A 13104-nucleotide genomic window follows, 5' to 3' on the forward strand; every position below is an offset into this window, starting at 1 on the left:
AGTTTTTCATCGTCTTTTTAATATTTCTGCATTAGAGCAGATTATTCTCGGAATCTAGAAAATAAGTTATTGTATGTGATGTAATAAAGTTGCACATGACGTTAGAATAAGAATTGTCGCGTCACAATGCTTCAATACGTGTCCACTACCGCCATGGCTGGGCTTGTGCTGGTTAACATTCTTCCATTAGTCCTGTGCTTAGGTGAGTAGACGAGTTAATCTTCACCATGGGCTGGCGCGTCCCAGCTTACATTATTTCTTGAATACGCGTAATATGAGATTTATAAAAGGTTGGACGCCACTGAACTAGGGTTTACTGATAAGGAATTTATTCAGAGCTTCTTATCAAAGTTCATGAACAGTTCAAGAACATTTAATAAACGATGAGTTTCGCCGCTTTGAATGATCTCGCAATTAATGTCTTTCAATTTTTAGAAATATACAAATAACTTTTCTCCCTTTAGCACCTTCCGGCCCCCGTAACGTCACTGTGACGCCATACTCACGTCATTCCATTCTGGTTCAATGGAAACGACCGGTGAACTTAAACGGAAAAGTGACTTCATACGTCATAAAATATGGATTTGTGAAGAATCCCGCGAAACAGGTCGCCAAGTCGTTAAAACGTTTGACAAAATTTTATGTTTTTTCATCAACCTATGACTCTATTCATGACGTCAGAATGATTGTTTATAGATTTCTACAAAAAAGGCGGCAAATAACGTCACTGTGACGTCACTGGAGTCTCACAGCATCTATCGTTTCCGCGTGGCTGCGAGAAACAGCGACGGGATCGGGATTTATTCGGCCTGGATACCGACAAGATTAGGTGAGATGGGTCACTTTCTGTGACCATGACTCCGGCTTGATCACAGAGTTATGCTCTGCTGGGCAAGTTTGTTTGCTTCACGGCCAGTTCAGTCAAATGTAGAAACGACTGATAGGAACGTCAGTGTTGGTTCAATGTTTGGTGAAAAGCGCGCGGCCATCGAATTCTTTTCTTGTTTAAAGCGCGCTGGTGTCGTTTTAACTTTTTGTTGAAACTTGCTTCGATTTATGACGCAGATGCGAAGACTTTCCTCCTCCAAGTCCATCAACCGTCGGAGACAAAAGCTGAGTTCCAGAGAGCGGTAAGTTGCCTCAACAGCATCATCCAGTGGCCAAGTCAGATTATTACTAGCTTATCCGTACCATTTTTGCAGCTCTATGACGTACTTCCGCTCGCTTATTTAAGCTCCAATGAAATCAACTCGACAAGCATCGATTTGTCAACGTCATTGGTTGAGGTTTGTTGGATATTTTCGCTTCGTGTTGATTCTGATGTCCTCGACATAGAGACGTCTTGGAATTACTTCCTACTAGACTGAATTCATTTGTTAATGCGAGAAATATTTCCTCGTTGGATTCAGGTTTTTTATGAAATTTCCTTCGACGCAAACTTTGACCTTTCGGCGGAAGTGATCGAAGGAATGTTCGAGCGCGAACAAGCCCGGATGCTCACTACCTACATCCGCAACGTTGATGTCTATGGTGACCTCCTTTGCCGCATTCGCCATGTTGTGATTGTTGTAAACTGTCCGCTAACTATAGACCCGTTCATGCGATCGCAGCTGCATTGATAAAGACAATGTTTCAGTTTGTTCACTTTTTCTCACTTTTCTGCCTTTTTCTAAAGAAATAAACTTCTGCACATCCGGGACAGCAAATTGTCATGAGCATGCGTCGTGCGAAGACGCGCAGGGAACCTTCAGATGTCGCTGCTTACCGGGCTTTATAGACACAGGGGTCGAAGGTCACTTGTTCCAAGGACGGCAATGCATCAACAACACAGGTATTGTCGTATGAGACAAGCTGTCCATGAATTACTATAATACGCAATTGATGATGTGCATGAACGATCCAGATCGATACAAACATGGACAATTAATTTGTCATTCCCGCAAAGTGACAACCTATTGTGAGCAATGGTCTGATCTATGACCATTCAATTCTTCATTGCAGACGAACCAATCGAACTGAGGTTGAATGTCATCAACATCACATCAGTGCGAGTCACCTTCTCACTTCCCGACCACGTGGCCGGCGAAATGGAAGGCTACGAGCTTGAATGGAAAACTTTATCTGCTGATGATCCAGATCAGTCTGAAGTGGAGTTTATTGGCAAGTAAGCAATGCAATGAAACCAATCAATCCAATTCGAATCAAATTCCCTGCAACATCACATCACAATACGTTGAATAAACTTGGATTGCTTCAGTTATTTTCCAAAATAACAGTCATCGACGTAGCTTTAACAGTCATCGACCAAAATAACAGTCATCGACGACTAACAGTCATCGACGGTAAACTTTGCATTTATATCTCCAACAATTTGCTCAGGACCGCCTTCTCGGAGGATTTTGTGGTGACCGGTCTCACACCAAATGCGGTTCACTCATTCCGCGTGAGGGCGGTAACGATCATCCATGACCTGGAGACTCTTGGCCGATGGACCGAGTGGAAAAGCATCAGGACAAGTGAGTTGTGCTGAGATTGTTGTTTTGTGAAAGATATTCTTCGACCGAATGAAATTGATCAATTTCTATTTTACTGATCGTACAACTCAGAATCTTTCAAGGCATCACTAACTAGCTGCAAAATTGGAACACTCACCGGTGTTAAAGCTAAAACTGTGATATTTGCATCCATTCTACACATCATTTATCACACCAAGTACCGCATTTGTGCATAATATTTCGTTATTTTATTCTCCCAGTTTCAAACCTGTACAAATTCGTGTTCGACATGAACCTCAAGAACAACCAGACAGACTATCAGGCCATTAAAATTGAAGCGGAGAAAAACGTCACAAAATCAGTGAGTTTTAAGTCGACGATGCACATTTTCATGATCTTTCTCCTGCAGACGTGTTACCATTAAAGTCCCAAAGTTTCTATTAAAACAACGTTGCTTCGCTTTTAGTGTACATCAAGGCTCGCACCTTGTGGTCCATAGCATAGCACATGCACCTTCATGCACGTTACTTCTCGTTGACAGGTGAAAAAAGCGCTAAGTCGATCCAGCCTGTTGTCGATGACCGACTTTGAGGTGGCCAGGTCCGACCACACTGCGGGCGGCCTCATCCGCTTCCAGGGAATCCTCCACCTCAAGTATCGAAGTAAGTCACCTTGCCTTAAGCACATTGACATCTTATAACAGTGCGGTGTTCGGCAGCGCGGAATCGACCAGACCTCTCGCGGCTTCAACACGTGACCAAGCTCAGAATGAAGAACAGATTCTCGTCAGATCTCGGGATCGTGAACGCGACGTCGGTTCGCGTCGAAGGTTTGTTACGTCACATCCGGTTAAAGCTTGACTATGTTTTATTTAAACTTTTTTATCTTCTTCAAATCGAGAAATCGTCGGTTTCTACAGTTCCTTTACTTTTATTTATTAAAAAACCAACGTCACAGAATATGATGTGTTTTACTTTTTATGGCTTCATAATGACGTCATATTAATCCAGATTATAACGAGTGCGGCACCAAGCGGGAAGACTGCCGCGGGAATCCTTGCGACAACCAGGAAGGTTCCTTTCGTTGCAAGTGTCCGCTAGGAAACGTTGACACGAGCGCGGATTACAGTTTGTTGCCGGGTCGCAAGTGCATGGGTGAGTGGAACAGGTCAACTCGTCTCGAAAGTTAAAAGTAGACACAGACGTCTTTAGTGGTGTAGCAACATTCAATTACTTAGAATAAGAAATTCGGGATAAATCACAACAAGTAAAGTTGCTAAGCTCAGTGGTTTCATAAGATCACGACACTTCACATGACTGGTGACAATGTAATGCTTGATCTTGTTCCAGTGTTCGATGCTCCTGCGGCGTTCAGCCTGTCCCTAAACGACCCAAAGACCGCCAGGCTTTCGTGGAAGATCCCGGCCCAGATGAGACAACCCCAGCTTCGGTTCTGGTTCCTAGTGGAGCACAGAACCCGAGGGAACATGAGCAAGCAAGGTGATTTTCGTCATCAGAATAAAATGGTTAAATCTCTCTGTCAATGTGGTGCAAAACGTGTTATAATTTAATGTTATTATATTATATAACACAGTGGAGAAGTTCTTTACATGTCTACTCTGTACGTATTTAAAACAACTCATACAAACACATTTCATCAGATGAGTCACTTTGTTGTCAGAGGTCAAAGTTCAAATCAACGATCGAGATTTTACTCAGGAAAATTTCATCGCCATCGCCACGATAGAAGGCCTGAGAACGAACACGGATTATGAATTCAGGGTTGCCGCCGCCAATGCTGCTAATACCGGTCGTTATACGTCATGGAGGAGCATAAAGACGAGTATTGCGTCACAAATGTTTTTCGTTTTATCTTATTCCGAATTTTAATTGTAATCCAAATCAGGTTTGCATTAAGTTTTAAAAGATCCTGACTCTCTTTCAGGCAACTCCATCTTCATGATCCACCTTAACTTGACGGCCGTGCTCTACACAAAAGATTTCAAAGATGAGGATGTCGCTGTAACCAAAGATACTGCTGATGACGTCAGAACCTTGGTAAGATTTAGAGCCAACACTCGCCCATATTAGCCTTACTGCTTCTGATGAAGTTTCTTCTCTTTACAGATTCGAAAACTACTGCAACCCCGGTTGCCGCATTTCATGGCGACTGGCAAAGTTGAATTTACTCCCGGAATAAAAGACAGAACTTTCGCGTGAGTTGCTTCGGGTTCGAAATTTTCAGAAGCTGCGTTATGAGAGAGAAGCTTTTTCTTCTCATTTTTTCTCACAAAATCCTATTTCTTCAGCCTCGCTCATCTGTTCTTCCATTCAAAAACAAATGTGAAACCTCTTGAGATTCGGAACGTTTTCAAGCACAATTTCCTCCCTAATGACGCACTTGGACTCGATTATGACGCAGTGTCGGTCACAGGTGAGTTGCTTGGCTGTAGCGAATTTTATATATGTCTATCAAACATGTCAAATAAACGAGGGACGAATATCTGAGACTTTGGTATTTTTTAAATTAAAATCTTAACTTTAAGATTTCGATGAATGCCACAGCACATGGGATGACTGTTCTGCGCATGCGCATTGCGAAAATACTTCTCCGGGATTTAAATGTTCATGCATGAATGATTTCTTCGACCTCAGTAGAGATAAAGGGGCTTCCCCTGGCCGCATCTGCGTCCACAAAGGTTTGAAAAGAACCTTTTAGAAATTTGTTCGGAATCTGCGTCATTCTTTTGCTGGATTGTGTTTTAGTAAATTTTGTTCACTGTAGTTTTGGTGACCCCGAAACTTTTGTCACTTACAGCACCTTCAAATACCGATGTTGATAAAAAAAACTTTACTAAATTTTTTCCAGACTCGATAACAACCCCCCAGCCCTTGACCAGGTCAACCGCTGTGAGCACAACGCCCGCTCCCACCACCCGCCCCCCACTTCCTAATTTGGAAATCGTCGCCGTAGCTGTTTCACCAACCAGTGTGAAGTTGACCTGGAAAAGGACGTCGCCACCTAGTGGTGGTAGAGTTGAAACCGACTTGAATTATTTGTTCCAGCATCGGATAAAAGGTACCGCGTTTTATCGCGTAAAATCGCCTCCATGGAAGCGACACATTCCAGTGCATTGTGCGGATATCGCTTGTTTTGAGGAAAATTGAGACAACTTATCGCTTACTGCGTTGACCCTCTATCTTCTTTAAACCAGCCCCTGTTCCGCTCCAGTGGTCGGGCAATACGTCCGCTCCCTCCTATCTCCGTGAGTTAGTCATCGCCGGACTTCGACAGAACTTCATTTACCAGTTCAGAGTCGCGGAGAGGTGGAAAGGAGAGTCATCTCCTCACACTCTCTACTCATTCCCCGTCGAAATCAGGATTCGTGAGTCGAGTGGATTAACCTTGAGTGCTCGAGTTATGAGCAAGTTACAACCTAAATTAACCAACGTGTCTGTTTTGCCGGACAATAAGCAGAAAAGAAGCCACAAGCAAATGAATGGAGCCAATCACTAACGTTTTGATAATCCTTGAAATTGTCTGAAAAAATTTCCATTTTAGTACTTTATTGTGAAGCACCAAAAACTACCTATATGGTCAAATTATTTAAATCCCTGTCAACATATGACGCCACTAACTAATATTGTTACGTAAATTAGGTCCACGATCTTTCCGAATCTACTTGAGGCTTCCTCAAGTGTCCCCAATCGGAGTGACCACGCACTCAGTGGAACAACAACGATTGAGTGAAGTCGTCTCCGATTTTGTGAGTTGATGAGATGCAAGATATCTCGTAGGAATCATCTCGAGGCTCATCTATTTGTGTTTAACAATATCTGCTGTCATATGAAAAAGTTAAGAGACTTTCACCTCCAGATATCCGACGCATTCACGCATGACTCGGTAAAAGCTAAATTTCGCGATCTTCACTTCGGTAGCGTCGGGAGCGTGACATTCACCGCTGATGCTGATAAAGGTTTGAAGCCGTCGTTTATTCATCACAAGTATAATGACGTAATAATGCATTACAACTTGATTGTGTGTCAAGGTACTCAAGCGAGCGCGATTATGTTCCTGACTTGGTCGAGCAGAGTGACGTTGCAGAGCTTGAACGAAGCGTACGCCGCTGGGGAGGGCAAGGTGGGGAAGCCTTGGAGGATCGTCTTCATCGCTGTCAGCGGTGAGAGCTTTTTATCCACGCAGACAAGAAAAACAAATTCCAATATTTCGAGTTGACAACTGTTTTAGTTACAGTTGGTCTGTGCTTATGAGTCATGACTTGACTTGACTCTGTTGCTCACAGACTTGGACGACTGTGACTCTGACTTCTTAAACGACTGCTACAGCGCCACCATGTGTGGGAATATGTTCAGCACTTTCAATTGCACTTGCTCTTCCGGCTTCCAGGACTACAGCGCCCCCTACTTCCTGCTTCCTGGGAGATTCTGTCAACTCATCTCACCATCCGCATCCTCCCTCGCTTCTTCCTCTGTGACGTCAGGTGCAGTGTTTGATCATTGATGACTTATCAACAGCGATTGTTACGTAATAAGTTACTTAATTGCAATATTGACACAAGTCCATCTATATCAATTATTCTTGTTTGTTGTCATAGAAACCAACCTGCCTCCTCTGCTCATCACATCTAGGTACGTTTGAGGTCCTACGTAGTAAATTATAGTTTATTACGTCAAAATTATTATTGTGTGACAGCATAGTCAATTCATTATTATTGCCCAGACCGAAAAGAACTCGGACCACTACGATGACGTCCAGCAGAGGCACCCCAGCGCGTCCGGTAAAGTTTGTCGGAATTTTCTCAAAATCTTGCCCCAACAAAAACCAGTTCCCCAATGTTGGCCACTGCACAGGTGCGAGTTCATAGAAATCACATTGCAACGATGACAATGGTCGTGTTCTAACATTTTGACAGTAATTATTGCAAAGTTAATCATCTAACGTCGCCATGACAATTGCCTTCCAATTAAGCTTTAATGCGAGAATAAGATTTCTATAAAACGTCAATCACAGCAGTACAATTGTTTTATGACTTCACAGACGTGCTCAGATTTCTTGGTAGTATTGAAATTTTGAAAAAATCTGGCACCAATATCAGCCAATCAGATGTCGAGGGCGAAGGTCTGGGTCATACAAAGGCCATCGTTAAAATTGCTGTGAGCTTTTTATTTTGTCACAATCAGATTTATTTAAAAAAGGCATTTTAATTTGAAAACAGCAAAGCAACAATTTCTCCAGGTTTCCACCTCAGATATCAAAAACATATTTTCTACATTTTTTGACCCAAACTTGCATTTCTCGCAGCTCGATCACGTCTTTAGCTCAAATCCCGCTTTCGTGGCAACGGTTGTTCAGGAACTGCAGGTCGTTGAGGGGAAAGTTCGCGCCATAATTGTCTTAATTCATGAACATATTCAGCCAATTCGCTTTCGTCGGGAAACTTTCAACCTCCCAAGCTTAGAAGTAACCCAGTTCAATTATTTGCTTCGTTCCTTTTGCAAAATAGAACTCAGTCTGATAATAAAATTTATTTTTATTGAAAACTTGTTCCTGTGTGAGGTCTCTAAATACTTCTTGAATTTCATAAACTTGCGTCATATGCAGATCACTTCAACCTCTCTTAGGGATGTTTTGGTCGGTTTCCTTGACGACCAGTTACCACTATGTCGCGTCTCGCCGCCCGGAGAAGCGACTGTGACGTTTTCTACTAATGACGTCATTATAGAAGGTTTAGAGTAGAATATAATTGTTTAAGTTATAAATAAAAATTTGCATTCCAAAGACGACATTGCTACAAAACGTTTTAGGAATATTGTTGGTGAAATTTGATTTAAATCAGTTGTTCCACAGATATCGACGAATGCGCGGCCAACCTGCACGATTGCCCTCCAATGTCTGACTGTTTAAACAGTGAGGGAAGTTTTAAATGTCGATGTCACCCGGGCATGACCGACCTCGCTAGCGACAACCAGCGGAAAGGAGTTAATTGCCGGAGTGAGTAAAAATTTTGAATTATAAAAAAAAATAGAAATGAGATTAATCTGAACATTTTTCCGCAGGTCAGTGCCTTCCAAGTCCCTGTTTGAACGGGGGCCGATGTTCCCCGACCCGCGAAGTGGGCGAACCTTTCTGCGATTGCCCGGAGCACTTTCACGGCCAATTTTGCGAACTGTCAGGTAACTTGGCCCTAGATTTGTTATCACGCAAAAATTCAAGGCGTATGACGTCATAATATATAATAGAGGAGCAGCCACCCGATAACACTCTGCTGATGGTGGGACTGGCGGCAATGGCGGGAGTTCTTTTTGTCTTTATAATTTGCTTCTTTGTTACGTGGCGCATCAACAAGAAAAATAAAAAAAAAGAGAAAAAGAAAGTGGAGCAGGCAGGAGCAAGGAGCGATAACGTCAGGTGATCATTGAAACAACTCGCCCGCCCTGTTACATCACAAACACAACCATGCATCATTTATTTATTATGGGGTTCCTCCGACTCCAAACCAACAAACTATACATAACCGTCAGAACGATTTCATACATTGCAACCATTTGTAACCTAACTGTTTTACCAGCTGCTACTCCAGTGACTTCACAACTGACAGCGATGAAGATTTAAACAATGGCCACGTCACAAGAGTCCCTAAAGGTATTATGACAAAATAACATAAATCTTTGGTTAGCAACCGCTTGCAACCCAACACCTCATAGATAGTGATGAGCCTCACGTCATTCGATAGAGATGATATATCGCTTCACACCAGTCGCCTGGTGCTCAACCCTACTTTGTTCCTGTTAGACCCCACCAAGCAGGATACCGGGTGTGAATCCCCCCCTTCACCCATTCTCTGGGGACCGTCCCCTGAACCAAGGGACTCTCCCGGCGATGACGTCGATCGAGCTCCAACTCCCATCCAGTGGGGTCCCACCGCTGAAGGAGAATCCCCGATACCGGATGAAGATCCTCCTCGACCGATTCCAAGAACTAACCCTCCTATGAGATCACAAGACGTCTATTCTGTCGTAAACAAAACACGTAAAGTGACGTCACAATCTAAGGACAATAAGTCGCCTAAAGAAAACAAAGTTTTAAGAAAACCAAAAAAGTTGGTGGGTGGAAGAATACGGAAACATTCGGAATAATGACATCATCATTGATGATGCAATCATAAAATGACGTCATAAGTTTTAAAACTTCCATCGTGACTTCAGCATTCAATTCAGGTTTCTACACAGGGCCTATGTGGAACCTCATGTGCATCATGGCTATGCATTGTTACGGATCTAAAACTCAGCCTCGCTAATTCTTTACGGTCTGGCCGTAGGGCTTTAAAATTTTGTGTGTTGGTGGAGTTTGGATGCGACTCCAGACCATTGGTTTCAGTGCCTAATCACGTGCGTAGTTTGCCGGAAAATCTCCAAAAACCTCGAAAAAACGTACTTTTAAGTGGACTGTTAACACCTTGATGCTAACACTCAAGGCTTGGAAAACTTGGTGACTGGTTGTTACGATGCATAGAAATATTTTTATGATCGCTTGGGGGGAATAAATGTACTATTTGAGGAGCTATGACGCAAATACCTTGGAAAAACTGGAAAAATATCCGAAATAAAATAAAACATTTTATAACTTTTTTCAGCGATGGCGCTGCAGCTTGAAACTTGCACAAAATGAAGAACCTTATCTTTGGCTCGGTTTAATACTAAAAGTACTTTAACAGTATTCCTCGGGAGGTGAGAAAAAAGGAACATTTTAAGTTTGACGCCATTTTTGTACGGTTGAACACCGAAACATTTTTAATTGTATATTTCAACGCTGTTTTGAAAATTTCGTAATGGAACTTGAATGAAACAATGTCAACATGTCTTCGGATGCTTAAATTTGTTTAAAGATTTTTCTAAGTCCTACCATTTTCCTTGCTCACACTTCCATGGCAAAATAGATTTTCAAAATACCATTACGTAGGACGTAAGACATTCTTTATTACGGGGAATCCCCCTCATTGAAATTTACTCCTCCAAGATTTAAGTTGAAACCTAATCACTTATTTATTTATTTTTTTGTATCTCGTAATCCAGGAAGTTTAACTAAATTTATGATCGGCGCTTTATACGGTTATGAAAATTTTAGCTTTAAGTGATTGCTTTGAAATTTCTGTGAATTTGACTGAATGCAATTGCTTATTGGCTTGCCTGGTGACTAGTTGCGTCTGCTACGTCCTACTGTGTATTGAAGCAGGACCTAAATACAACGATTTGCCACCTCCACAACATTCGCGTTAATATTTCGATTGTCGTTAGATTTTATTTGATAAAACAGCAACGCGTGGTCATGCCAACGATATGAATTTTATTATGAACAATGCATTATGGTCGCGATGAAATTGTGTTTAAAGCTTCGGCATAAAACAACAGACGTCACTCTGTAACAGGTGAAAGATGATGCTGGTCGCATGTGGGCGCTAACACCCGTCTGCTACCTGGTTGGTATGGAGGGCGTGAGTGTTGCAGTAGTAATCTTCTCCCATGAACTCCCTGGGACTCATCAGGATGCGAGGGAGGAAAGAGACGGTGGATGAAGACCACAGAAGATTCTTCCCTCCGTACGAATTGAAATCGAATTCAAAAGCCGCCTGACGCGATGACAAATAAGAAAAGGAACCACTACTACGTATTAAGCGCTATTTGAAATCGATTTTTAAAACGCGCAGATATCTCACCTTTGCGCGGTTAAGTATTTCCGCGACATTCCGAGCGTTTTCCTCGGTTGCTCGGGCAACATCCATGACAACGGCGTGCGAAGGGACTCTCCCGATGTTGCAGTTTCTCCAATCCGCTGGTGGCGCTCTCGGTCTGCGATAAAAGCAAAACATCATTGAGACGTCATAATAGCAGAATCATCTCAAAGATAAAGATCGCGATTGATGAGCGCGATACCTGGTTTCATTGCGACACAGAAGTTGAAACTTGCTCTGATCGACTCCGGGTTCGATCGGAATCGAGTGCTTGACAAAGGCCACGTCGCCTTTGCCGTCCTTCAGGCATCTGCAGAAGCAAGATGTTCATTCGTGGTTGAATACAAGCCACAAAGAAAATTCTACGCAATGCAAACTACACAAGACACGGCGCGTGCCCATTTATTTCACAGCTCAGTCTACAAAATAGAGCCCGCGTGGGCTCGTCGCGTTTCTCTTACTGGAAGGCGCCGTGGTAGCCGTAGTATCTCTCGTCGCTGTCGCGGTCGCACACGTGATCACCGTGCTCGTCTCCTATGCACAGGGCACACCACTTGGTGGGGTTGTTATCGGGCACTAATTCGAGGAACTCCGGATTGTTTGCCCCGGGAGCGCAGCTTTGGGAAAATGGGGCTGAAATTGGAAGATAAATAAGTTTCAGTAACTGGTAGCCGCGGTGTAAAAACACAAAAGCTTCTGTTCAATATTAACGTTTATTGGAGACGAGAACCTGAAACTTTTAATCAGCACGACTTGATCACAATCACCTCTGTTGTAGTTCATCCTGGCCAGCCAACCCATCGGCATGTTCCAACCTGCTGTCTTCCCTATCGAAGTATGACACGATTTGTAACCAATCAAATTGTGCAGGGACAGATTGTCGTCTGCCCCTTTGTGCACAACCGCCACCGCGAAATAACTGGCGTCTGCAACAAACGGCAGTGTTGTGACTTGTCTTTTTTAAGGCACCTTGGCACATATAGACGCCACTTACCATCCACGCCACGATTCTCAGCAGCCGCCAATACGATGTCATTTTTATAACGGAAAACGTCACCACCGTCTATGTCAATGACGTCAGCAACTCCATTCTGCGCATGCGAAAATGACGTGCGTAATAGTTTGCGTCACGTTTATTAAAACATTCAATATCGGGAAAATACCTTTAACGCTCTCATGCAGCCTTCGACGCCGTCCTTGATGACGCAATCAAAATCGAAGTAAGGTGTTCCTGCCTCGTCACTGGCTTGACGAAGATGTCTGCATTTTCTCAGCTCATTGATCGACTTGCAGCACCATCTCAAGGAATGAACACAGCCCACACCTGGAGTTGGGCAGAGTTAAGACAGCGGCGAAACGATGTGAACAGAAAGATGTAGTTAGGCCTCGCACTTACCGCATGAGATGATGATGGAGATGAATAACCAACTCGGCAGATATTTCATCTTGTTGAAGATTTCTTGAACTTGGATCTCTTGATGAACTTAAACTTGCATCTAGCTGCACTCTTTCCCCTGCTTGCTTTTATACTTTCCCGTGTTTATTTTAAAAATAGCTTTGAGGAAATGCCGATCTATCGTTGGTTTCGAAAGCCTCGCCGACGCTTGTTTACGTGGAGTCAAATCCATTGAATTTCTTGTTTTGCAGCCGTCATTCCAGACCAACTGAAGCAAAAATAACTTCAATTGGGCAATAATATGATCGAAAACAACTTAATCACGGTTTCAATAGTTCCCTAAAGTTTTCTCTCCAGTTCCTGTTGAAATGCCTTCTATGGTTTGCTGACTGCAAGTTGCTGCACTTTGCGGCAACGATTGTTCGCTTTTCGGCGGCAACCAAGTCGGCTGCTTCGAGTAAATT

The 13104-nt window shown here is 43.0% G+C and overlaps 2 protein-coding genes across 3 annotated transcripts; one reads left to right on the forward strand and one right to left on the reverse strand.

Moving 5' to 3' along the window:
• On the forward strand, positions 1 to 10780 carry LOC143464905 (uncharacterized). Of its 2 annotated transcripts, XM_076962949.1 has the most exons (35): positions 1 to 202; positions 465 to 607; positions 697 to 829; positions 1066 to 1130; positions 1203 to 1286; positions 1410 to 1530; positions 1676 to 1831; positions 2002 to 2164; positions 2380 to 2516; positions 2756 to 2856; positions 3037 to 3157; positions 3214 to 3324; positions 3506 to 3649; positions 3845 to 3994; positions 4176 to 4337; positions 4440 to 4552; positions 4622 to 4710; positions 4804 to 4928; positions 5041 to 5193; positions 5364 to 5573; positions 5710 to 5880; positions 6155 to 6261; positions 6372 to 6471; positions 6544 to 6675; positions 6799 to 6996; positions 7111 to 7144; positions 7236 to 7366; positions 7554 to 7669; positions 7818 to 7976; positions 8118 to 8241; positions 8364 to 8507; positions 8573 to 8689; positions 8756 to 8924; positions 9085 to 9158; positions 9309 to 10780. In XM_076962949.1, exons 1-35 carry the CDS (start codon positions 127 to 129, stop codon positions 9650 to 9652), a joined length of 4677 nt encoding a protein of 1558 aa, XP_076819064.1. In that variant the 5' UTR covers positions 1 to 126; the 3' UTR covers positions 9653 to 10780. The 2 variants fall into 2 exon arrangements, with proteins under 2 accessions (XP_076819064.1, XP_076819065.1); XM_076962950.1 differs by lacking the exons at positions 1 to 202; positions 465 to 607 and having other exon boundaries at positions 753 to 829; positions 1203 to 1288; positions 1411 to 1530.
• Positions 10781 to 10839: 59 nt separating this feature from the next.
• Positions 10840 to 12800, reverse strand: LOC143464907 (serotransferrin-like). Its single transcript, XM_076962951.1, has 8 exons — positions 12641 to 12800; positions 12408 to 12568; positions 12239 to 12335; positions 12012 to 12170; positions 11706 to 11877; positions 11447 to 11554; positions 11230 to 11362; positions 10840 to 11142 (listed from the first exon to the last, which is right to left on the reverse strand). The coding sequence occupies exons 1-8, from the start codon at positions 12687 to 12689 to the stop codon at positions 10972 to 10974; spliced, it is 1050 nt and encodes a 349-aa protein (XP_076819066.1). The 5' UTR covers positions 12690 to 12800; the 3' UTR covers positions 10840 to 10971.
• Between the last annotated feature and the right edge of the window lie 304 nt (positions 12801 to 13104).

Source organism: Clavelina lepadiformis, chromosome 7 (genome assembly GCF_947623445.1).
Source record: "Clavelina lepadiformis chromosome 7, kaClaLepa1.1, whole genome shotgun sequence".
Lineage (NCBI taxonomy): Eukaryota > Metazoa > Chordata > Ascidiacea > Aplousobranchia > Clavelinidae > Clavelina > Clavelina lepadiformis.

Coding starts and splice junctions, on each gene's coding strand:
- LOC143464905 (XM_076962949.1), top strand. CDS start 127: ATGCTTCAATACGTGTCCACTACCGCCATGGCTGGGCTTGTGCTGGTT. Junction 2,517..2,755: donor GTGGAAAAGCATCAGGACAA/GTGAGTTGTGCT, acceptor TTATTCTCCCAG/TTTCAAACCTGTACAAATTC. Junction 3,158..3,213: donor CCTCCACCTCAAGTATCGAA/GTAAGTCACCTT, acceptor GGTGTTCGGCAG/CGCGGAATCGACCAGACCTC.
- LOC143464907 (XM_076962951.1), bottom strand. CDS start 12,689: ATGAAATATCTGCCGAGTTGGTTATTCATCTCCATCATCATCTCATGC. Junction 12,171..12,238: donor TGAGAATCGTGGCGTGGATG/GTAAGTGGCGTC, acceptor CGTTTGTTGCAG/ACGCCAGTTATTTCGCGGTG. Junction 11,363..11,446: donor CTGTGTCGCAATGAAACCAG/GTATCGCGCTCA, acceptor CTTTTATCGCAG/ACCGAGAGCGCCACCAGCGG.